General features: G+C 40.1%; 1 protein-coding gene across 3 annotated transcripts in view; it reads right to left on the bottom strand.

Moving 5' to 3' along the window:
- Positions 1-5,673: 5,673 nt before the first annotated feature.
- The window catches only part of zfhx4 (zinc finger homeobox 4), a 76,209-nt gene continuing 57,398 nt past the window's right edge, over positions 5,674-24,484 (bottom strand). For 2 of the 3 annotated variants that reach the window (XM_079863291.1, XM_079863290.1), the window contains exons 5-10: positions 19,980-20,096; positions 15,446-15,579; positions 14,716-14,916; positions 14,223-14,340; positions 8,865-14,075; positions 5,674-8,480 (exon numbers count right to left, since the gene is read on the bottom strand). In XM_079863291.1, the coding sequence (XP_079719417.1) occupies positions 7,006-8,480; positions 8,865-14,075; positions 14,223-14,340; positions 14,716-14,916; positions 15,446-15,579; positions 19,980-20,096 (7,256 nt within the window). In that variant the 3' untranslated portion in view covers positions 5,674-7,005. The remainder of the gene's footprint in view (positions 8,481-8,864; positions 14,076-14,222; positions 14,341-14,715; positions 14,917-15,445; positions 15,580-19,979; positions 20,097-24,484) is intronic. The other variant, XM_079863292.1, reaches the window with a different exon arrangement.

Below are 24,484 nucleotides of genomic sequence, written 5' to 3'. Positions count from 1 at the left end.
AACAGACTTAAGGTTTGACGGGTTTGACAAAGCATCTGCTATTTCAGCCTGCCCTCCCTTACACAGCTGAAATATCCACGACAGTTTGTTGATTTAAGGAACATAAAAGCTGAAAGTCAGAAAAGCCGCTTTCCTATTCAGCAATCTGAAGAGTGAACTTTGAGGAAGAAAATACATGCAGTCTGAAGCATAACAGGCATTTTATATAACAAAAACTGGAACTTTATGCACAATTCAGAAAGCTAACAAAAAGAAAAGAAAAGATGTGTCTTTTGTAATATCAAATCTAAAAAAACGCCTTGCTGTTCTTTAAACATCGTCAATGCCTCAGGTGTTCAACAATTCACGGTGTTTCTTTAGATGTATGGCCTCAACTAAAATGCATTGAACATCAGCAGAGAAGTATTGTTTTGTTTGGGAGAAGGAAATAAGACATTTCTCTGTGAGGGATGGTATCATACAACTAGTTTTATCTGTCTTAAGCAATAGTGTCTCCCAACCTTCATCTCAAGCCATCTGGGAGGTGTGGTTTTCTGAGCATATCAGAAAACATAACAGAACAATCTGCCTGGGAAGTCCCAGCGGGTTCCATACAGCATCTTTTTTTGCGAGCATTTGTTTCAGAGGTGTAGCTCTCTGGCTTATTTAGACATCTCCCAGGTCTCCTTACTCTCCCATTCCTTAGATACTCGTGTTTGTTGAGCATATCGCCTACATGGATGGATATTGGCAATGTTAGGAGCTTATTTCACTCTCAGGATGGAATAATTCTTTTATCTCTTCAGCTTTCCTCCATATTTGTCCGCTGTGTGCTGTTGGGGGGGATATTATATATAGTTTGAAGTCTCAATGAGTTCTCTCTTATCAGCTTTAATCCTGTTTTTATCTGGCCTTTTTTGCATTAATGCGAGAGGACAGTATAAAGTGAAAACAATGTATTTGAAGAGGTTTGGATGTTTTCTGGAAACCGGGACTAGAGAAAGTAAAATGAGATTTGGACTCAAACTTGCGACCTTTGCGAGAACACAATAACTTCATGTTGCGAACACTATTTCGCTACTGCTGTGATTCTTCTATTTCGCTATTTCGCTATTGCTGTGAAAAGAAAAGGTTAAAGTTATGGTTAAAGGCCCGTTCACACCAAGCATGATAACTATAAAGATAACGATAACGATAAAGATAACTATATACTGTATGCGTCCACACCAACGACCGATAACGGTCTTTTTATTCTAAACGCGCGCGCCCGCGCTGCGGTTTCAAAGTAGCGAAAATGGATGACCTGCTAGAATGGATTCTGATTGGCTGTCAGTGTTTTATCGTTTGACAGCTGGAAAAAAATCATTCTGAAAGTGATCCCAACGATATTGTTCCTCATATCTTTATCGTTATAGTTGTGGTGTGAACTCTGTTATTCTTTAACATGGAGAACGATTTTTAGAATTATATCTTTATCGTTATCTTTATAGTTATCGTCCTTGATGTGAACGGGCCTTTACTTTTAGCTTCTTTGTGACTTAACTAAAAATTGATTAGAAAATACATATTTTGAATTTAACATCTTATAGCTGCTTAAGTCAGCCACAAATGCACTTCTGATGAATGCAAATTGGAATTAGAGAACTGATCTATCTCTGTGTCGCAAATGCAGAAATGTTCTATTAATACAAGGCCTCTAGTCAGGCCAGCATAAATTATTAGCAATTTTGTTCCTCGAATGTGAACACACACATCTGGTGGGACTGCTCAGGTGCACATGGTAAATGAAGCACAGGTGTAGGGAACTGAGCTAGTTTATGAATCAAAGAACAAACTAAAATAGCTCTTGTGATCACTGCTGAGAGTAGGAGATTAAAAAAGAGGAAAGATTAAAGGAGGACATGATATAGAAATCTATGAAAAAACAAGCATGCAAGAAAACAAAGAGAGGACAAAAAAGGATTGATGGACGGATGGATAGGGTGGACTTGATTTCACCAAGTACAACATGTTCCTAAATCAACTTCATTGACCCTGGAACAACATTCCAATCAACCAATCAGATTTGAGGGACAAGTTATGGGTAAGGTTAGATTTTCGGACAGGAATATTGTTCTAGAATCAATAAAATATGTTGATCAAGGAACATGTCTTACTTGGAAAAATGACGATAGATTAGATTAAGATATATATATATATATATATATATATATAGATAGATATATAGATAGATATATAGATAGATATATAGATAGATATATAGATAGATATATAGATAGATAGATAGATAGATAGATAGATAGATAGATAGATAGATAGATAGATAGATAGATTGATTCTGGGATGATGCATTTTCTTGGGATAATATAATATTTGCTACAGTAAATTAGGAATCGTGCAGGAATGATTCATTCCCATGTGCAGAATTTAATTATAATTGAATCTGTTTAATATGAAAGACCTGAGTTCAGGGACTAAATACAGGAATTAGTATTCTACACTTGGGATTTCATTGGCAAGAGAGACAAAGATCCAATCACTTTTTATTCAGTTTACTGTCCCCAGACCCAACAAATGGCTTGAGAAAATATCAACCGTAAATGTGTCAATAAACATTAGCATGCGACACATCAGCTGCATATCATCTCTTCGACTGTATAAGAAATACCATTAGATGCCAGGCATCCCGTATGGACAGATTTAATTGTCTGTTTGACTGATGTGATAACTATTTGAAGAAATATCAATGATATAAACATTTGAATAAATGAAATACTATTCAAGTCATCTTAAACACTTTCAGATGTCTAACAATACGGTATTTTAGGGACAATTATTTGCTCTGAATAGCTTTTACGAGGACAAGTGGACTCAAATATGTGGATTAACATCAGATGTCCTCTCTCACTCCAGAACAAAACAATGGAACAATTCACAAAGATCACAATGCACAGGATACACACAGAGCTACTGGGATCGGTCCCTGAGTCTTAAATGTCAGCAAACAACTGTGGAAAGATAGAGAGAAGGTGTGGGGAGAGGGCAGAACCGAAATGCCTTCTGCTATTGTTCTTCCAAAGGTCAAACCCTATCCAATCACAGAATAGCGTGACCCTGGCTATACGCAGCAGTAAGATACAGGAAAAATAATGACATCCAAGTGTCCTCAACACAGGTTTGTGGGAATAAACGATACATATGGAATATGCAAATAATGATTCGGATGTGCTGAGTAAGTCGTAAGCTATTCATAGGTTGACCAAAGATGTCCAAACTGGGGTAAATGCCTTGGAGAATTATTTTCTAGTCACTAATGGGGTAACACTTTATTTTGATGGTCCCTTTTGAACATTCTGTTGACTACATATAACTTTTAGAGTATTAGTAGACTCTGCTTAATGTCTGCTAACTCACTAGACATTCTACTGACTATAAGTAACTTTGCAAACATGTCAGCTTATTCTAACCCTAACCCTACCAGTCTACGAACACACTAATGAGAGTTAGAAGACTTGTAGGTGCAACATTACTTAGAGTCAACAGAATGTGATAAAGGGATCATCAAAATAAAGTGAAACCACTAATGGGAATGGGAAAAGTTAGTTAGACTGTGTAGAGGAACTGCTTAATGAGAGACTGAGTGTGACTGCAGGAAAAACTGCAGTCTGGTTTGCTTTAAAAACAAGTTAACATGCAATTTACTACAATCATCCAAACCTTTTTGTGTGCGAGCTTTAAAAATGACTAGTGATTATAACAAAAGTATGCAAAGTCCTTTTTTTCTCGGCTAGATGATCTGCTTGGTAGATTGATGAATAATCCATTATCTCTTCCAGGGGAGAAGCTTAGACAAATACCTGCAGAAAGGCTCTTGAGATTGACACTTCTAGAGATAATCCATTGCATCTGGATAAAGCCAGATTACAACCAAATAACATGTAAAGGCATACCATGTGAAATTAAAAATGTTCTCAGTGTGGATTTAGGGATAATGTGACCTCTTTCCTAGCTCATTGGCAGCATGAGCTCAGTGTTAGAATGGAGTGGCTTCTCGAATTTACGTCTTTTAGTTGTGAGGTTATGCAATAATACGGCTAGAATGTAAAGTTTTAACGGATGTCAGTGAGAATGGAAAGAAACAAGGACAGTGACGCCAGGCACAGAAGTGGTTTGCAGATACAGTTTTTAATGTATCACAACAATGAGCAACAAACATACTTGATGAACTATTTCCAGAAGAAGTTGTTCAAATACCATCTACAATAAACGTCATTTCAACTATGACAACAGGTCTGTGACAAAATAAAAAAAGTTTCAAAACCATGTTATTACCGTAATACGGTACAGCTGAGACCTCAAACATTACAGTAACAAAAACTAATGAGACTACTCTCTATATATAAAACATCAATAACATTTTTGGTTTAGTTTATTTAAAGTTTTCGCCATAGGGGCATCTTTTTTTATTAAAACCTTGGGGTGCATTTTCTATGTTACCCAGGCGTTGAAAGTACGTATTGTGTAGAATATGATTACGCCTTGATCATCCCTTTGATATCCAGAAGAACAATCCTAAAATCAACCTTTAAAAGGTTGTCCTCCTATGCTTGACACTATCCATCCGTAGAAAGGTTTTTTTGGCTGCTGTGCAGTTGCAACATTTATGTACAATTACATTTTTGGACCATCCTTTGTTTTTTTTGTGTTTTTTTTTTTTTTGTAAGTTTTTTTTTTTTTTTTTTGAGTTTTTTTTTTGTATTTTTGTTTTGTTTTGTATTTTTTTGTTTTTTTTTGCTTTACCAGTCCTTTGTGTGGGAAGCATTCTGGTCCAGGCTAACACCTTAGCGCACGGTGCTAGCTGACAGCTCAGTCTCTAAATGCTGTTCCACATTCAGGGAAAGGCAAAAGCAGAGTTCTAAAAGCCTTTGGAATCAGGACAGTCGCTCATATTTTGGACAGAGGCAGGATTGCACCTTAGGAGGCCAAGATGTCTCTTGTGAAACACAATCAAAAAGTGTCTTCAGGATTAAAATAAGCGTTAAAATATTAAAATTCCAAATAAGAACATTAAAAAGTCCACAAAAAAGAGAATTAAAAACTGTGACATTTTACCTTTAACAGAAAAAAAACCACCTGTACAGCAATAAAAAGTAAAATGAAATGTTACTTAATTTCATCGTTTGAAACAATTTTTAAGCATGATTTGATTTAACCTGTCAAACAGTTGCATTACATGCTACTTGTTCATCTCAGAATAGGAATACCAAAAGCAATACATTTTTGCATTTCTTCATATTAATAAATTTGTACCATGCACAGCCAACTACGAATATGTACAACAGCTTAGCTTTCTTTGTTCACGAGCCTTTTACTTTCATACATTAAGCCTTCTGTTACTTTGGAATGAATCACATTGTCCAACTGTATCAAACCAGAAAGTGAATCGTAAAAATTAAACACCCTTGACAGCATTCACATTCTTTAAGTTACACAGCCAAAAACAAAAGAAAATAAAAGAAAAACAATGTAATTCATGATGAATCAGTATTCTGTCTAGTAGGAAGCTGAAATTTATGGCAAGCGATAAAAAACGTAAAAACAAAAACATTACACAGTAGCAGCATAACGTCATAAGATAATACTTTGTAATCCAAGTATCACTAAATATGATGGGAAATGGTCTATGTTCATGACATTAACAGAAGTGCCCAGAGTAGAATGGAAGAAACAGCCTATCCACTATATGGCAGTGTATAGGGGTAACACTGTGTTCAGTCCTACAGAAGTACAAGAAGAAATATTTTCATTTTATAAAACAAATGCTTTGTCCCCCTTTTTAAAAGCAGCTTTCTTGTTTAAAAGAAGCAAATGTTCATACCATTTTTTCCAACACATTTTGTCCAACTTGCACTTTTTCAGTTTCAAGTATACAGTACTACTTTCATGGATGCACCAATTGTTAAATGTCTCTGGATTGTTAGGTGTGAAACGTCTAACAAATGTGGACCAATCTGCTGCTGAACTACACACAAATAATAATTAAAACAAACAAACAAACAAACAAACAAACACTGAAAAATGATATCTATTAAATTAAGAAATGGCCTACCTCAAATAATAATAAAAAAAAAAAAAAAAAATTGAAATCAAATAAGTGCACTATAGTCCAGACACAAGCAAGTACCGTAACAGTATAGCAATTCACAAATGAAAAAATTTCCTATTCACATAATCTTCGAAGAGTCTATCAAAACTATAGAATTATTACCTCTTCAGAAAAGGGTGTGATGAGAGGTAAAAGAAAGAAGGTAAGAGTTGGCACAGATTATTAGTATATTCTACAAGGAAAAAAGGGTGTTGTATATAAATACAGCTTGTGGCAATACAAACTGGCAAACACAGGGGCATACACATGACTTCATTCTAAATTCCCTCAGTGGTAAAAGCATACTCTCTCGTAGGGCAAACTAAAAGGATATGCGCGTTGTCCAGTAACAGTTATATTGTCTCTTGGTACACTACACACATCAAGGAAATGCCTCCAATAAAGCTTGACATGTTTTGGTAAAAGCCATTTATAAGCAGGCTTCGTTGCTGTTTCAACAAATGAGAAATGTTATGTTCTGACCTGAGAATTTAAAGCTACTGAATTACACCTAACTAAACTAAGAGAAATTCTCTTTGAAAGTTCTGGATCATTATCCCATACAGTACATGCTAGCATTTGGAAATCAATCCAGCTGAGGTGCAATTTGCTATCGTGAGAATTTTTGGCTTGAATCAAGCTCCAAAAGAACTTGTGAGAGTTTTCCTATTCCATGTTTTTGTATACAATATAAGCTCAGTCAAGCATCTGCAACAGTTCTGTCCATAACAAAAATCAATCATTTTCTTGCCAGCATATCAATATGGGAAAAACAATCCTGAGTCAATCTTTTGGTACTGTAATTTTTTGGGTTAGAGAAACTTTGGAACTGCAGTTAAAAGTCTTTTTTTTTCGTTTAAGCAAGGGATCCGTTTTCACACCTACACACTGAACATATCCATTCTGATACTACTGAAATTGCCATCTAGGCCGGACGCTGCCTTAGCCTTGACTTCCAACGTGTTATCTAAGTCATCCAGCTTCTGGCTTAACTCACTGTCAGACTCGTCTGAACAGCTTTCGGTGGGTAGTGAGGTTTGAACCCCTGAGGTGCTGCACGAAGTTGAGGTAACCGTTGAAGGCAAGGAAAGGGGAGGAGGAGAAGCAGATGGGCAGGAAGCAGCTTTCCTGGCTGAGGCCTGGAAAAGAATATTTGGCCAGGACTTCATGGACAAGTGAGAGAGATGAGGCAAGGTGTTATTAGAAGAAGCTGCAGACTGCGAGGTAGATGTGGTGTTAGGACAAGGGGAGCAGACTGAGTGAGGTAATAATCTAGCATGCTCTTTGGCATTTCTCATTGCTTGTTTGATTGTTTTCTCTTTGTGCAAGCTCGACTGAAGGTGTTGGCCAAGTGCTTCGTTCCCACTGACGGACACGTTGCAGGCTATGCAATTGTACTTGCTTACGGCCTTGCGAAGCACTGTCTCTTGTGGATCAATAAAAGGGTGTCCAAAGTAACAGAAGGACTTCTGGTGGCGAGCTGCTGAGTCTTCATCAGCAAAAATCATCTGGCACTTTCTGCATATAAACTCGTGTTTGATGGACGGAACGATAAACGCATCTGGAAAGCTTGAACTTTTGGTATTCGTTTGGGGTTCTTCATTTGTGCTTTCTGTTGAAGAGCCTTTATCATCCTTAGTTCCAATAGCCTCTTTTGGTTTGAGAGAGTTGCTCTGTGCACTTGTTGACTTAATAGTGGGCGTTTTCTGCTGTGTTTCAATTTGCTTCTGCTGCTGCTTCTGTAAGGAATCCTGGAGGGACTGCTGGTACTGTTGGTACTGCTGCAACAGGGCAGTTGGTGAAAGCCCAGCGATAGCCTGCGGCATTGCAGGGCCGTAGGGGAATAAGTTCTCCATTCCACACAGAGGAGGGAAGTATCCCCCCTGTACTCCACCAGGGAGCTGGGGCGAGAAGCAAGATGCAAAGCCAGGGATGAAATAAGGCAAGAACTGTCCCCCTAAGAAGGAGCCTGGGTCACCAGCAATGGCATTCTGAAGTGCTTGCAGTTGTGCTGGGTCCATCTGAGCCTCACTTCCCAATTTTCCTAGCACTGAAAGTGTCGGCGAGGGCTTTTCTCTTCTCTTCACAATTGGGGTCTCGGGACGGGCAGTGTCGGCTTCTCTTTCTTTCACCTTGGTCTTCTCTAGCTTCTTGTCTTTCTCTGATTCTTTTATGTGCTGCTCAGTCTGATTTGCTGCCAAAGGAGTGGGAGGAAGAGGAAGTGCAGGGGGCTGAGGAGGAGGAGGGGGAGGTGTCTGAAGAAGAGTCTTGGTTGGGGTACTGCTGAGAGACATGGCAGGAGAAGGGGTGGCTGGAGTAGGGAACCCAAGCATGCCAGCACCAGGAGACGCTAAAGCTGAAATACAGTAGTATAGATAATATTGAAATATTTGACTGCAGAATCACTCCTTAACTTAGTAAGACATTATTTTGGGGCTCTCCCTCTGATATACTGTTATGGATCAAAACTGTTACAAGCACTTTATCAAAAGAAGGATACAATAAAAAGAAGGAAATAAAAATAAGCATAAGCATTACAGCAACTGAACTTTAGGGGTCACAGCCAAACTCAAAGTATAGTGTTCCACATTGTTACAGTAAGTACATGCATTAAATGTCTCTATGAATCAGTGACGTCAAAGTCCTTCAAAGGAGGCAAATGGGGCAGTAGCACTAAGTGCATTTAATGCATTAACTGTTTATTAAGATACTGCACTGTGTTTTTGTCATACTGACTCACCAGGTGTATTTGGTGGAAAACCAGGAAGGGAGGATGGCCCATTGACACCAGGGAGAAGCACTGGTGGGAGACCAGATATTCCTGGGTAGGCAGTTGGCAGGCTAAGGCCATGAAGTGCATTACTGTCCACTGCAGGTTGCTGCTGGGCTGGCAAGTTGAGTACATCGGTTACCTTCTTCAAACGGTCAAGTTCTTGTTGAGCCATAAGCTGGCGGACAGTGGTAGGTGCAAGATAGTCTTTTTCTCGATCAACCTGGTTGCCCAGGGTTTCCTGCACTTTTGCAATGTGTTGTTTCGAGAAGATATGATCACGAATTGAAAGTCTAGCTGTATACTTCACACCGCATAACATACACTCAGGCCTCGGTCCATCTGGAGAGCCTTGGCTTATCATGAATGGCTTTCCAATGTTTATTTTAAACTTCTTTTCTTTTGCACGGGCATTTTGGAACCAGACTTGCACAACACGTTTCGGGAGTCCTATTTCATTGCCCAGCATTTCACACTCTTGCATAGTAGGTGTGCGGTAGTCACTGAAGCAAGCCTTTAGGACTTTAAGCTGTAGATTGCTCATTTGGGTTCTAAAACGTTTGTGGGCATGTCTATCTCCACCAGCTTTTGCAGACTTGAAAGGATTAGAACCTCCAAATGGACTGGGTGAACTTGGATCAGCCAAACTTGAAGTCTCGCTCCTGTCAGCACTGTCATCTAGGTCATCATCTCTGGAATTGAAGTAGTCGCTGTCCCTGCCAGAGAAACTTGATGGGCTAACCATGCTGAAAGGAAATCTATCCTCACTTACATCAGAAGATTGTGCTATGTTTTTGTTCTCAATCATTTTCTCACTTCCATTTATTGTAAGATTCTCAACCTCATTATTGGTCTCATCTCCAGTTGTAGCATCACTCACAGCTGTGTTAATTGAGGAGGTCTCATCGCAGTCAATTTTGTTATCAAAAGAGGCTTCTGCAGAGCACATGTTAAACCCCTCAAGTTCATCACAATGTTCTGCTTTTACAGATGATAAGCTCAATAAGTTTTTTAGTGGCATCTCGGAAGGTTTAACTGGAGTGGAAGAAGCAGTTGGAGGCTCACTTTCATTCATCTCAATCTTTGTGGGTATTTGTAGGTAGTCAGCAAAAGTGTATTTATGGGGACTTTGACAGCCATCATCTTGAGGCATCATTGGACTTGGGGGCAAACTAAAGCCTGCCTGTTTTGCCTCATGCCAGTGTCTTGAGCGAATGTGACTATCAAGAGCTGACTTGGCCTTGAACAATGCCCTGCAGAATGGACACTTTTTATGACTTTGGGAGGGCCCAACTGCTCTAAATTGTCCTTTCCTTTCTCTGGCTCGGGTGTTCTGAAACCATACTTGGACAACTCTTTTCTTCAGGCCAACTTCCCGTGCAATGTGATCTAACATCTTTCTTGTTGGGTTTGAATCAAGTAAGTATTTATCATAAAGGATCTCAAGTTGCTCTGGAGTAATGGTAGTCCTAAGACGTTTATCTCTGTGATGATCTTCTGCACTGTTATCTTTTTCATGAGATCCATCCTCTTTTTCATCTAATTTACGTTTCATAGAGTTAGAGTTCACAGCAAGGCCAGAGTTGCTTGGAGTTGGCATCTGGGATAGGGCTCCAGAAAGAAGTTGACCAGTCATAAGAGGGTTATTTGGATCAAAGATCATATAGGGCATATCCAGTGGCCTTTCTAAAAACTGTGAGTGTAGAAATTGGTTTTGGGCGGCCAGAAAATGCATGTGCTGGTGCTCCTGCCACAGCTCTACTGTTGGGAAAGCGATTTTGCACTGATCGCAGTGGTACTGTAACATGTGTTGCGGTAGGCTATTGTTAAGAGAAGACAGTGCAATTGAAAGAGGACTTGACGAGACAGCTGTAGACTGGGGCTGAGAATGGGGTCTTGACATTTGTGGTTGAGGTACTTTTTGTGGTGGAGGCTGTGGGGTTGAAGCCTTAGAAGTTTTTAACTCACTTAGGTTCTTGGGTGCTTGTAAAGGGGCAATCTCTCCCGATTTTGTCTTTTCAAGGAGGAGCTCAGGTTTGGGTGAGGTTTTCCCTACATCAGGTCGAGGTGAAGGCATTAAGGGAGAGCTGGAACCAGAGCTACTTGCTGTTACAAGAGAGGGTTTTGCAGTCTCTGCTGGCTTTGCTGAACTCTGCTCATTAAACTCTGCGTATTCTTCTAAGTGGTTTTCATCTCCAACTTCATCGTCCTCATCTTTGTAGCATTGCTTCTTCTGGTGAGTAATGAGGTCGAATATTCGGGGGAATATGACACTGCATTTCTTACATTGGTACTGCATGTTGTTGGTCCTGATGTATCGTTCATTTGTTAATTCTTTCTTTTCGCTGTCTTTTGTATCTGTTTGGTTCTCATAACTCTTGCGGGCCTTCTGACGAGCATTTTGGAACCACACCACAATCACTCGTGTTGGCAGGTTGAGCACCGTGGAGAGCTGCTCAATTTCATCATCCTTGGGGTAAGCATTGGTATCAAAGAAATCTTGGAGTACTCGCAGTTGATAATCTGTGAAACGTGTTCTTGATGACCTTTTGTTTGCCGTAGCATCAGTTCTGTAGTACTCTAGCATGTTCACTTGGGATTCAAGTCTGATGTCTTCCAGTGTGGTCATGGGTGGAATGTTGAAATTGTAAGGGGAATCTTTGCTTCTTTGACGTTCTTTGAAGAGTGTATTGCGGAACCAGTGCTTTATGACTTTCTGTGGAAGGCCAGATTTGTCTGCCATTTCTTGAATCTGTTCTTCGTTGGGAGAATTATTGATGTCAAAATGAGCACGGAGGATTTTTAGCTGATCGTCTGTGATTCTGGTGCGAGGACGCTTGAACTGAGACTGCCGCAGGAAGTTTGGATCCAGTCCCAGTTGTTGTTGACATAACTGTGTGAGGTCAGAAGATAAAGAGTCCATTGTTGGAAGCTGCAGTGCAAGCTGTGGGGGTAGCCCAGGGTGCTGCACTGATTGCATCATCAGTGGTGGGAAAATTGGCAAGTCAAGAGAAACAGGGAGCTGCACTTGAGGAGGTGCAGGTGGTGGTGGTGGTGGTGGTGGAGGAGGTGGTGCTTGCTGGGAAGTTTGTAGAGGTGATGGAGATGGTGTCTGTGATTTTCCTACAGATGTAGTGGCAGGGACAGCTGTCACTGGGGCAGGAGGGGGAGGAGGTGGTGGAGGGGGAGGGGGAGGTGGTGGGGGAGTTTCTGGAGATCCTGGGTTTATGGGGTACAGCTTGTCATAGGTCTCCCTGTACTGCTGTGCAAACTTCTCCAGCTCCACATATGGAAAGAACTGCCCATGCACATGTTCCTGATGGCTTTTGAGAATAAGCATGTTCGAGAAGAACTTTCCACAAAGACCACACTCCAGTTTGTCAGTCAACTCTTCCTCTCTGTTCTTTTTCTGGCTTTTCTGTCTATTCTCATTGTACTGAATTACCAATTCAAAGCCAAAGTTCTCTAGTAATGCTTTAGCAGCATTACCTCTAGCTCCTGAGATAATGCGTGGCGGAGGAATAAGAGGTTCTGAAAATTTTGGCTTTCTGGAATCTTTTGTATCTTTTGCACTGTCAATATCATTAGCTATATCATGCTTAGCTTTGCTCTCCTGCTTTTCTAGGTGCTCTTCAGCATCTCTGGACATTTGAATATCAGACAGATTAAAGTGGTTGGACTCAGTTTTAGGCTTGTGACTCTGCTGCTGTGCTTTCTGCTGCTGCATTTGAGACTGAGAGGCCTGCTGTTGAGCTTGCTGCTGAGAGAGCTGAAGCTGTTGTTGTTGGCCCAGCTGATGTTGTTGCTGCATCTGCTGCTTCAGATCTTCTAGGAATGATCCCGTCATACCAGGCATCCCAAACGCAGCTGAATGCAATGCAAGCTCAGGGCTGATGTTAAATTCAGCACCAGGGATGTAGAATGGGAAGAGGAACTGGGGCTGCTGGAATTGCAGTAGAGCTTCTGGTGTCATTGGGAAATGTGGGAAGAAAGCTGGGTTCAGAAACTGTGGCTGAAAGAATGCAGCTTGCTGCTGGAGCTCATGCTGCAGTTGCATCTGAAGCTGTGCTGGTGACTGGGTTAATGGGTAGGTGGGCTGCACAGGGATGTGATCAGTAGTTTGTTTTATGGTAACTTCTTTGGTATCTACAGCGTTTTCTTTGTTAGAGGATACTGGTGCACTTGCAGAATCAGTGTTTCCCTGATTAAGTGGAACAGGGCTTTTAGATGAAGTACTTCCGCTGCTACCACCCCCAGTACTGGTACTAGTCTCCATTTTGGCGGTTCGTGCTTTTGTCTGATGAAGTACAGACCTCATGTGAATCTCCAGGGTTGAGCTTTGGCTATAAGCAACGTTACAGATATTGCATTTGTATGGTTTGTTGTCAACATTGTTGCTGGTCTCCTGGGGAACTGGGCTTGAGGCCTCTTGGATAACTTTCTTTAGCTTATGCAAATGTGAGACAGAATTGTAGTGAACAAGGAGAATGTTCTTTTGGGTGAAAGACTCTTTGCATACTGTGCATTTGTATGGACGTGAGGGGTCTAGAAATTTTTCCATGGTGAAATTTGGACCTTTCCTAAAAGGCAAGGTCCGCTTTGGCTCGGAGCCCATATCATCAAGCAAGGAGCTGCTGTCACTTCCAGTCGGACTGGCCTTCCCTTCTTGGTCAAGTTCCTCATCTTTGTCTAGCTCATGCTCAAAGGCTTGTGCCTCTTCTAGAGCCCGCATTTCACTCTCAGCTATGTCACCATTTAGGGGCAGGTTCCCACAGAGTTGCTGCACTTCGGCTTCACTCAGCTCAGGGTGACCAGTCTCCAAATGCTTTCGAAGGGCAAGGAATGTCCTGAAGCTGCGCTGGCACAGACTGCACATGGTGGCTGCACGGATGGCGTGGTACTGGGAATGTATTTCAAGCTTCTGCATAGTCTTGAAAGCCAGACTGCAATGGTTGCAGCGGTATTTGTAGACATGGCGATCAGAGACTGAGAGCTGCTGGCGCTTCTGAAGATCACCAAGATGCTCCTGCATGGAGTCTGGGCTCTTCCTGTCTTGCCCACTCGCTTTCTTCCAGTCAGGGGCCTCAGCAGCCTCCTTTGGTGGTTTGAGTTCCTCGTTGGAAAGTTCAACCTCACTTTTTTCTTGGCCTGTGCAGCTTTTCAAATCTTTAGAGCTGTTTCCTGTTGAAATTCAGAAAAAATAAATATTTAAAAATTCTTCCAAAGAATTTTCATTATATTGGATTATTGTTATGACTTTTCTAAGGAATCCTCTGTAATGCGGTTCATACATTTCAGATGACACTGTGGCAGCATAAATGTGCTTACCCATGGGTTTTCCAGATCCCTCAGGGATAACAGCTGAAGAATCCATCAAAGATGGGACTTGGTCTTGTAATGATATAGACAGCAAGGAATTGGGCACTGTAACATCTGGACCTGCAACCTGAAGAAAGAAAATATATAAATAATGTTATATCACAGCCTTAACCACAATCAAACCAACATAAGATAAGCAAAAAACATAAATAATACATTTATAAATAATACATTTATTCAAAATGTTAAGCTTGAAAACACATAGAGATACAGGGACTTCCAAAAGATAGATTTCAAAACTGCTGTTTTGTGAATTAATAAGCGGAGAATTTTCCAGTTCAAAACATATTCTTTGGAGAATACGCTAGGCCTGGGAAATGCTTATTCAAGTTATTCCCTGCCAACACTGTCAGAGTATGATCTGGATAGTAAGGCTGACAGCTTCAGTATTTCTTTTTTTTATTTTATTTTTTTTAAAGAAATAAATGAATGCTGCACATACCGTCATAAGTAACTTCTCCACACAGTCTGGAGCCACGCTATGGAGGTGGGTGAGATGCAGCTGCAAGTGAATCTTGTTGCTGAGGACATCCTGACACAAGGGGCAACTGATAACTGGCTGCATGGAATGCTGGGACATGATGTGCAGCTGTAAACGGTTTGCATCTTTGTTACTGTAATTACAGTATGGGCACTGCTGCACCTGAAAAGACAAAGTTTATCATACCACTGCCATACATTATAGCACTGCTCCGAACAACTACAGTACTGCTGCAACATGATGCCTTAAGAAAATCAAATTCCAAACAAAACAAGTACAACTGCAAATGTCTATAAAATTAAATTTCCTCTAATTCACTGAAGTTTTCATTTCACGTAACTTAATTAAAAAACCTAATCAAGTAAGTAAGTAAATGAACTAGCATGAATGTCTGGAATTTCTAATCAGAAGATTACAAAGAATGTTGACATGAACCATTTCAGACTATGCCTGGTTCTCATTACATGAAGTACGTTTAAACTGCAACTTCTCACTACCTGTTTTAATGTAGCCCTTTCAGAAATGGTTCAGCAAGTCCTGTACCATTCAGACAGGGTAATGCTTTTTAATATAATTTTTATTTATTTTTTAAAGTGAATGAATACAGTCTAACCCAGAAATTAAATTTATACACAAGGATGGCTCAGTCTTGTTATTAAGCTATTTTTGCAACCAGATCAGAGTAACTAACCTGCTCATTAGACAGCGTCTTCTCTTCAGCTGATTTAGCTCTCTTGGTTGGAGTGTCATTTTCTTTCTCCTGCTGAAGCGACCGCTTCCCTGCTGCAGCAGTCCCCAGGGTTTCTTTAGACAGTGTATTAATTCCTGTGAATAAACAGATAGGATATCTTCTGTCACAAGATTATTCTGGACTCCTGATGCTAAAAATCTCCTGACAGATGACAATGACCCTTACTTTTATAAGACGCCACATTTGGGTAACATTATCTTATTGTTAGGAATGTAGATCTGATAAAAGGTTATTGGGCATCTCACATTATGTGAGACTCAGATTATTTTATTAATAATAATAATAAAAAAAAAAGTCTTCAAACAGCATTTAAATTAAATTACACCACAGACAAATTGTGTATTGATTTTGAGCATGAATACTAGAGAATCCAGGAAAAATCTATATTCACAAAAGCAACCGAATGAAGATATTCACAAATAAATAGAGGTTCGAATTCATTGTTATTGCATTGCAGGTCAGGGTACCATTATGCAGTTCATTTGGGGGATATAGACAGCCAAATCACCATTTCCAACATCCCCCTGAATATCCATGCCTCACACTCTGTATTAGAGGGGGTTGCCATGTTATTTCCATTTTAGCTGAGCTCAATTCAGCAAATCAGCCCCCAGTTGTATTTAGAGTATGCTGCGCAGAGTGATAAATCTTTCATTACCCCTGTATCCTCAGATACAGACAGTGTCCCAGCCTCCTCAGTCAATGCAATTTATCCTCTCGCTGCATATGCAGTGAACAAAGAAAGCCCTGCTCGCTGTTCTTCACTCTAATCTGGTCACTCTAGGCTAAATGTGTGTATTACTCTTATGAATCAAAGCTTAGCAAAGCAGTCATCGAAAATGGATGGCAAAAAGATGTTGGAAAAAAGAGAATATTTTTTCTGCTCTGTATTTATTTAAGTATATTTCAATATCTGCTGCGTGTTCATGCATTTTAATTCTTGGCATTACAAGGCATTCTGTTTATGTTATTGTGGTCTTATATATCAGGAGCCTGACATATTAGCCTGCCAAAAAAAGTGACACAAGAGGAGGGGAAAAACCACAAGGGCGCAATACAAATTTCCAAGAGTATCAAGAGTATGGTCTGCAGTCTCGAATAGCTAGGTAATCTTTTTTCTCTCTCCGGGCTTGATATCCCTGCTGCGTTGGGGGGGGGGGGGGGGGGGGGGATGTCACATGCATTTCATAACAAACAGAAAACCTCATTTGCTAGTCTCCCCAATCTCATTGCTGTACCGCGTCATCTGAGCTTTTTTCTCCCCCTTCTGTTTATAACAAGGATTTCTAATTTTAACTTTCAATTTTCACCATCTTCCAGTCAATCTGCAACTAAATTATTTCCCGGGTGAGGAGGTGACTCCTGGACAACTGGGTGCAAACACATTTCACAATGCAATGAGGCCCCTTCCATTGATTGCCATCATATTGAATGTAAATGTATGGTCTGGGGGCTAATCTGCTCTACATGAGGATCCATCTATATGATTTATTTTCTTAATCAACACTCTGCTTTCATAAACATTTAAAGTGCATTGCAGATGGACACACTAGGCTGTCAGAAATGAAACCGGGAGAGACAATGAGGAAAGAAATAGTAAGAAAAGCCATTGCAGCATTTAATACAGCACATGCTCCATTTCTGTTGTGCATAAGGCTTTGTTAAACTGCCAGCTAAATGAATGATTAAAATATTCTAAAGATGATTTTATAAACACACACACACGTATGTATGTATGTATGTATGTATTTAATAATTATTTAATAATAACTTGCAATAAAATGTGTCAGGACTCAATGGCTAGGCTCTTTGTGCAATCTGTACCTCACACTAAATGAGAATGCCCTTTTTCTTTGTCTACAGACACACACACAGTGCAATGAAGCAATAGAGAAAATAATTGTGACACCACAGCCCCCCTTCACATCCGAATGACAAATGTCTTTGAGAAGCAGGACCTAGCTTGATTAGATAAATCAAACTGTGATTTATGATAGTCAAGCTGTTTGCATTACAGGGACCAGTGCCGTAGACAGGACACCCATCTTTATTTACAACTGTCAATGGGATTTTTAAAATCATGCAACCTATGCATGGCTTCTTTAAAGATCTCTGTTTAAAGAAGAGAAACAAGAAGAGAAATTGGCCCTTCTAAGTGAAGGGCCATTTTAAGTCCTGTTAATTTTCTACATTTAAATTCATATCTCATAGCACCATCTAACATGAATAAAATGTTACATGAACAAAAACTAGAGTAGTACGCCCTCACTTTGAAATCTTTGCAAAATAGTACTGTTTTCGTAAGACAAGCTATTTTATTTCAAGATTTCTTTCCCCTGCAAACGCCAATTACACAGGTCTTGCTTGATAAAGGCATCATAAATTTACTATTCAATTTACTGGTCTTCAGTCCAGCCAGTCTGGCTGAGGTGACAGGGTAATAAATAAAGCAGGACCCTGGGACGCTCCGAGAACTTTAGTGATTTACAAGGACAAGAGGTTAAGGTTACGCATTAGTGTGACCTACAGTTCAGCAGATAACATTTGAATACCACACTCTAAATTCTCAGCTTGCACAGTGCAGCCCTGCTTTCTCATCGCTCTCGCAAAAAAAAAAAAACATAATAAAAATATGCATCTGAGTCCATCAGCTTTACCATCGCACTTCAAACGAGGCGTAAACCGACGGATGTCATATTTGGCAAATCCTACAGGACTCTCTGAATTGTTTAAGTCAGCAACAGAAATCATAGCTGTAGGCTTCAATGAAATATGCAAATACTTTTAATTTATTTTAATCTAATATCTAGAAAGACAGAAATTAAATAAAATGCAAGACAGATCCAATTCTGCATATTTACAACAAGCATTTGCATGTTTCCAGCTCGAAAATGAGCATTTATTTAATTCAGCTGCATTATTTTAAATTTCATGAGCATCTGATTTGAAAACAATATTTAATTCCCCTGCTAATTTACAGCAGGTATGCAGAAAATGTTCTTAGCAATAATGACAGCTAATTTTCATCTTTGCTTGTGTTTGCTGAATTATATCTTTACCCTAAAGCCAACACACTGACATCCTTCCATGCTACTATTTAAACAGAGCACAAAGTAATCTGGAGTTGATCCAGATTAAGACATTTGCATGGAAAATGCAATTTGGATTATAATTAATCCACAGTGACACTAGATTAAAATAAAAAAGTAAATGGGCTGTTTTGAGAGATGCTGCCTATGAAGATGAATATTGTGAATATCTCTACATATAATCTTTAATATGCAGGAGCCTGGTGTTGTATATTCCAACCAACATTAGGGATTTATTCATTTAGACCAAAAAAACATTTAACATATGGGTTCAACAGAGCAACCCCTAAAACCCATTCTGACTGCTCCTCAAAGTAATGGATTAAAAAAAAATCAAAACAACAGCCATTTGAGGACAGATATCTTCTAATTTCAATTTAAATACTCTAAAAAAAGGAAAAGAAATTGTCGCAATGCAAAAGTTTGCAAGCATATAGTCCCATTAAGGTTTGAGATCGCTAGTTTAAATGGGACCTGCATCTCAACCGCAGCGTTAAATGACGCTGCATGTAATAGGTCATGTAAATGCATTGAGTACGAAGTGCCTCAGACAAGCCTGTCATGGCTGTATGGATAAAAGATAAACGACTGGCTAAACTAATAGGCTCTGTCCTGTTTCAGCATTTCCTCTGCTCCATTGAACCCAACATTATGTAGCTAGGTATGGTGTGCATGAAAAGACGCCTAATGTAATATTCATTTCGACCATATATTTCCATCTCATACATAAAAAAGCACATATGAATTCTTATTTGGCAAATCAAATATAACAGAGCCTTAGGTAGTGATGCCAGATGCTAGCTCCAGGGGCTGTTTCCTGATCTCAACACAACACTGTTTTGTAAAGATTGTTGCCTTTGCTAATGTGCTACCAGTCAGACGTGTACGTAGATCTACAGTTCGAGGACAGTGAGCTCTAATAGGTGGTGCGTTGCTTGAATTCTTTTTAAAAAAAGGAAAACGGGTTACAAAACTATACACTTGAGCACTGTCTAATCCTATGCTTATACAAAATTAATATGTCATCAGAGGAATCGCAAGAACAGCAAAGATTAATGAAAGGCGCTTAAAAATTACAAGCGTACAAACTGATTTGATTAAAAAAAATAATCTCGGTGGTCACTGTGGAATATTCTTTGCCTTTATCCACATCTCTGCCATCAGATGGCTATGATTAAAATGGGTCAGCGGGAGGCTACTGATAGCATTCACATGCAACACACACATGCAGCTGTTAATAGCAGGAAAAGCCCTATTGGAAGAGAACAGTAGATCAAAAAAGGTAGGAGTAGTGTATGTTAGTGACTAAGCGACATTGAAGAGAGGGTACCGGGGTGGGGGGGACTGGGGGGGGGGGGGGAGAAGACCAAAACTAAAGGTCTTACTGGAGTCCTTCTCTGTTGTCTTGCCTTCTATGGCGTCCCTCTTGCTCGAGTCTTTGTCCTCGGCCGCGGCCAATGAGGAGGCTCGTGGGGATTCCTCGCTGTCTTCACCTGGTTCTTCTACAATTGAACACAGGAAGGGCATTTGGTTACCCACTAGCAGTTACAGTGACTGGTTTTGAATCGTCTCTGAACACACCAAACACTGCCGTGTGTGTGTGTGTGTGTGTGTGTGTGTGTGTGTGTGTGTCTGTGTGTGTACACAAAATATACCACAAGACATTGGTGCGGGGGATCCGTCTGGTTTCATTAACCCTGGGACACTGAAATATGAATGTTCTTCACACACCTCTCCAGATTGTTAGCACTGGGCAGATTACATGGACATTTTTCCGTAGGCTCAACCACCCTCGCCTCCCCCCCCTCGTGTTTAATAATTCTGTGTATCTTTGCAGCACTGCCAGTGGATTAATCTGTTTATGCTGTTAGGTGATAGGTCGAGGCCGTGCGCCTCTAATCCCTGAAAGGCCTACTGTTCCCTTTCATCCAGAGAGCATTTGTCTCTCACTGCGCTGATGTCACATTTTAATGAATTTTTAGCAGGCTGAGTAATGCCAGATAACCACTCCTGTCTTTCCCCCTCCACCCCATGCAGCTTCCATCACACGGCACACGACGGGGGAAGAAAGAAAGAGAGAGAGAGACAGAAAGCGAGAGCGAGGGGGAGAAATAAACATATTTTGGAAGACCCCGCGAGAAATGAAATAAATTAGGACAACATGAGGCAGGAAAATGGCGTTCAAAGTGCTGCGCTCATCCATTTTATAAAACCTTAATAACCATATAAATTGACCACGGGGAGGCAAAAAGGTCATCGGTATATTTGCATACAATCACTCAAGTCATTGTTTGGTAAGCAGAGGGGCCCCGACTGCAGATACATGATATAATTAACCCTTTAAAACTCCCCACACGGTGCTGGCACCGACGTTTTAAGTGCAATACATTAAGTGGAAATTATATACAGCATGAAATTTTCATGGCAGATGCTGGGAGTGATTGAAAGGAAAAATTGTGCTGCACTCTAGTCCTGATGTTTTATTAATAATATTCTGACAACAGGATGAAATATCTCCTGTCACTGCTGGCAGCCGGCTGCAAAAATTGCTATTTCGGCGCACATGCGGTGACGGTGTGCTCTAACACATCCTGCAACAAAGACACTGTCTGTGTGTGTGTGTGTGTGTGTACCGTGTGTGTGTATGTAAGACAGCTGGGGGTATCTTTAGACGTACATGCCGCATTTATACAAAAATAAATGGCATAAATTGCAGCGTTTGTGCTTAAGGAAACAAAAAGCTGTGGTGTCGTTTCCAATCAAATTCAGAATTTTAAAATAAAAATATAAAATAAATAGAATATAAACTAAAATATTAATAATAAATAATAAATATAATTGTATACACATTTCTGCATAGTAATTAGGGGTGGGTGATGTACCAGTAGACAAGATTACCGGTAGATATTTGTCAACCAGTAGAGATTTTGGCCTATCGTCTCCATCACGGGTACACTTATTTGATGTTGCAGTGCTGTGCCGTCTTGAAAGTTTATCATTTGAATGCATTTTTAAGCCTTTTGGTTTAAAAACAATTGATTTTAAACCGTTCAAGTGCAATAAGCAGTGAATGAGGACTGCTCATACAGCGCATGAGTACTGAATTTGGCGCCTAGAGTTCTTTTTAGTGCCTTACTGGGCTTGAACAGTCAAATACACACACTTATATGTCAAAATGCCCGCCTTTGCAAGTATCCTCATAAAGAGTCGTTTATGTCTTAAGTGAATGTAAATGGTTCATAAAAAAACGCATGTGTATCAGTATATTAGATTAGTGCATCCGCTCTTAAAGAGACAGCAGCCTAATAAACCTGCTTTGTTCTGTTTTGTATCTGATTAAAGTTTTTTTTAGGGTAGGTCTGTTTCATTTGTGTTTTCTTTCTATTGTAGTTTTTATCCTATTGTTTGTAATTATTTTATCATTGACTACTTGTCTTCAGTGGGCTTTTTTTTTTAAATGTTTTATTTTTTTTACTTGTGTTAGGCTAATAAGGCCATAACTGTGTAGGCCAGTTAAACATCAAGCCTTTCTGGGTTTAAAAATATAGTCAATAAAATACTATTAAAAAATATTTTAAATTGAAAGTACTGGTAGGCTACACTTCAAATGTATAAATTTCATTGCATACAGTATGTACATAACATACAACGTGTATCTCGCTCTCTGTGCCTCACTTCCTTCCTGTCGCAGAGGCAGTTGAAGCAGGACTGGGGATGACTGTTGTGGGGGAGGGCGGTATTAGGGGGCAAAGGGGCTCTGGACAGAGGTAGTGTTGAGCTTAAGCCAGTGTCAGGACAGAGGGCTAATCAGAGAGAAAGAGAGAGAGAGTGCATTGCCTCAATAGGCAGATGGGGGTTAGGACCAGCTGGATGTCTGTGATCATGACCAGATTCCAGGTCAGTTAATAAAAGAGACGCACAATCACAATCACACACACACACACACACGCTCTTACACAAACACCACAGCACAATGTCACACCCTAAGGGTACAGGGGCCAGGCTGTGGCACCTCCCCCTTCACTCACCCCCTCTCTTCCTCCACGTCCTAAGCGTGAGGCGCTCTCTTCAGTCGGCTAGATTTACTGACCCAGTCCCCCTAGCTGGGAAATGAAGTGTCAAAGTGCTAGTGAGCGTCTCTACCTCGAGGGGGCATCAAATTTTTAAGGCGATCGTGGAATGCATTAATAAAACATGGAGTGTCACGAAAAAGAAAAGGGCAAATTATGAAGGTAGTAACAGAAGGAATAAGGGAAGAAAAGGATGGGTTGCTATCATCTGGGTCTCATCAGACAGCATTTTTTCTCTCTTTCCTTCCACTGTCCTTTCTCTCTCTCTCTCTCTCTCTCTCTCTCTCTCTCTCTCGTCTTTTAGCAGGGTGTTCTGCAGTTTTTCTGGTCTGCATTTCAAGAGCGAGAGAAACTCCCAGACATGCTTTCCTATACATCATAGCGGTGTCTGCCCTGCGCCTGACCCTGGCAACAGTTTGAGTAATCTGAATGCTTTACAGAGGCAGCATGTCAGCAGCATTGAAGGGGTGCAAGGGGGGTTCGGCAGACTCTCTGCCCATCAAACTTAATCGCAAACAGCAGAGCCATAGACAACTTTTACTGCCCCCGCCATCCCTTTCAAGCAAAACCCGCAAACACATCAACCACACATCACCGACGGTTCTCTGTTCGCCAGTCTCCCGTGAGACCTGCTCTGATGTGGGTTGATCGGCACGCTGGAGGGAGACTGGGGTCAAAAAGGCGTCACAATTAAAGCAATCCTGTGTTTTTTCCTCATCAAAATACACCAGTCCCCCCTTGCACAACCACCATACCTAAAAAAAAAAGAAGAAACAAAAGAGGAGGCATCCATGGAAATTTACAAATATGATGACACTTTCTTTTCATTAAAGCATCAGGCCTGTCCAGTATAGAGAAAGCATAATGACAGATGTGGAGGGCAGGATTCGCACTCTCTCTCTCCTCTTGGGGGCTATAACACCTCAGTGCGGTCATTATCCAGCCAGTAAAAGAGACACCTACCATACACAGCCCTGGATACCCCCAAAAAATGACTCATTAAAATGTGTCCCCCACCTTCACCTTAGACTGATGGTTTATTTATGGTTCTTAAAAAAGAATAACAAAGAACTTATTGAAGTTAGGCTATCCTAAATGGTATAATTGTTAAAAATACAATATCTAAAACAAATTACAACCAGACCGCATTTTTGCAAACAATGAAATCAGTAAAAATATAAGTAGTAACAAACAGATACTGTACATACTGTACTATATTGTTAATTTAACAATAATAAAATGAACTACTATTCATTTTAAACTATTAAGCTATTATTAATAATAACAATAATAGCTCTTTGTAGCATTGTCATTTCTTATATTTTTTATTTAATAAAAAAACGAACTATTGTTATCATCATCATCATCATCATCATCATCATCATCAATAATAATATTACATTTTTGCATGATTGTCATTTCTTATAATTTTCCTGAACTCAGCATTTGTGAAAATGCAATGTGGTTGTAATTATGATTTCTGGACTGTCTCTTCTTGTTGAGGTGTAAGGAACACTAATTTCCCAGCACACCACAGGTTGGCTCTGAGCTGCCCAGGGTTTTCATGATGTCACATTCTTTCCCCCCATGGTTTTCATTTGAGCCGCTCCATTTTAAAGGAAACTTTGAAACTCGAAACCCTGTACTACTTTGTTAAGGGCCAGTTGTAATACTTTCAGGATAATAAGCTTTACTGACTTGTTGATCCCCCTACCACCACCCCCCACCCTACCCAAATCTCTCTTCTTCTTCTTTTGCTCCCTTCTTTTTCCAAATTTCAGTGTATTTAACAAGCATTTAGATCTTAACCAGATGCTGTT

Source organism: Squalius cephalus (genome assembly GCF_949319135.1).
Source record: "Squalius cephalus genome assembly, chromosome: 25".
NCBI classification, from domain to species: Eukaryota; Metazoa; Chordata; class Actinopteri; order Cypriniformes; family Leuciscidae; genus Squalius; species Squalius cephalus.
The sequence above is the reverse complement of the archived record's forward strand: the minus strand, read 5'-3'. Positions and strand labels throughout refer to the sequence as shown.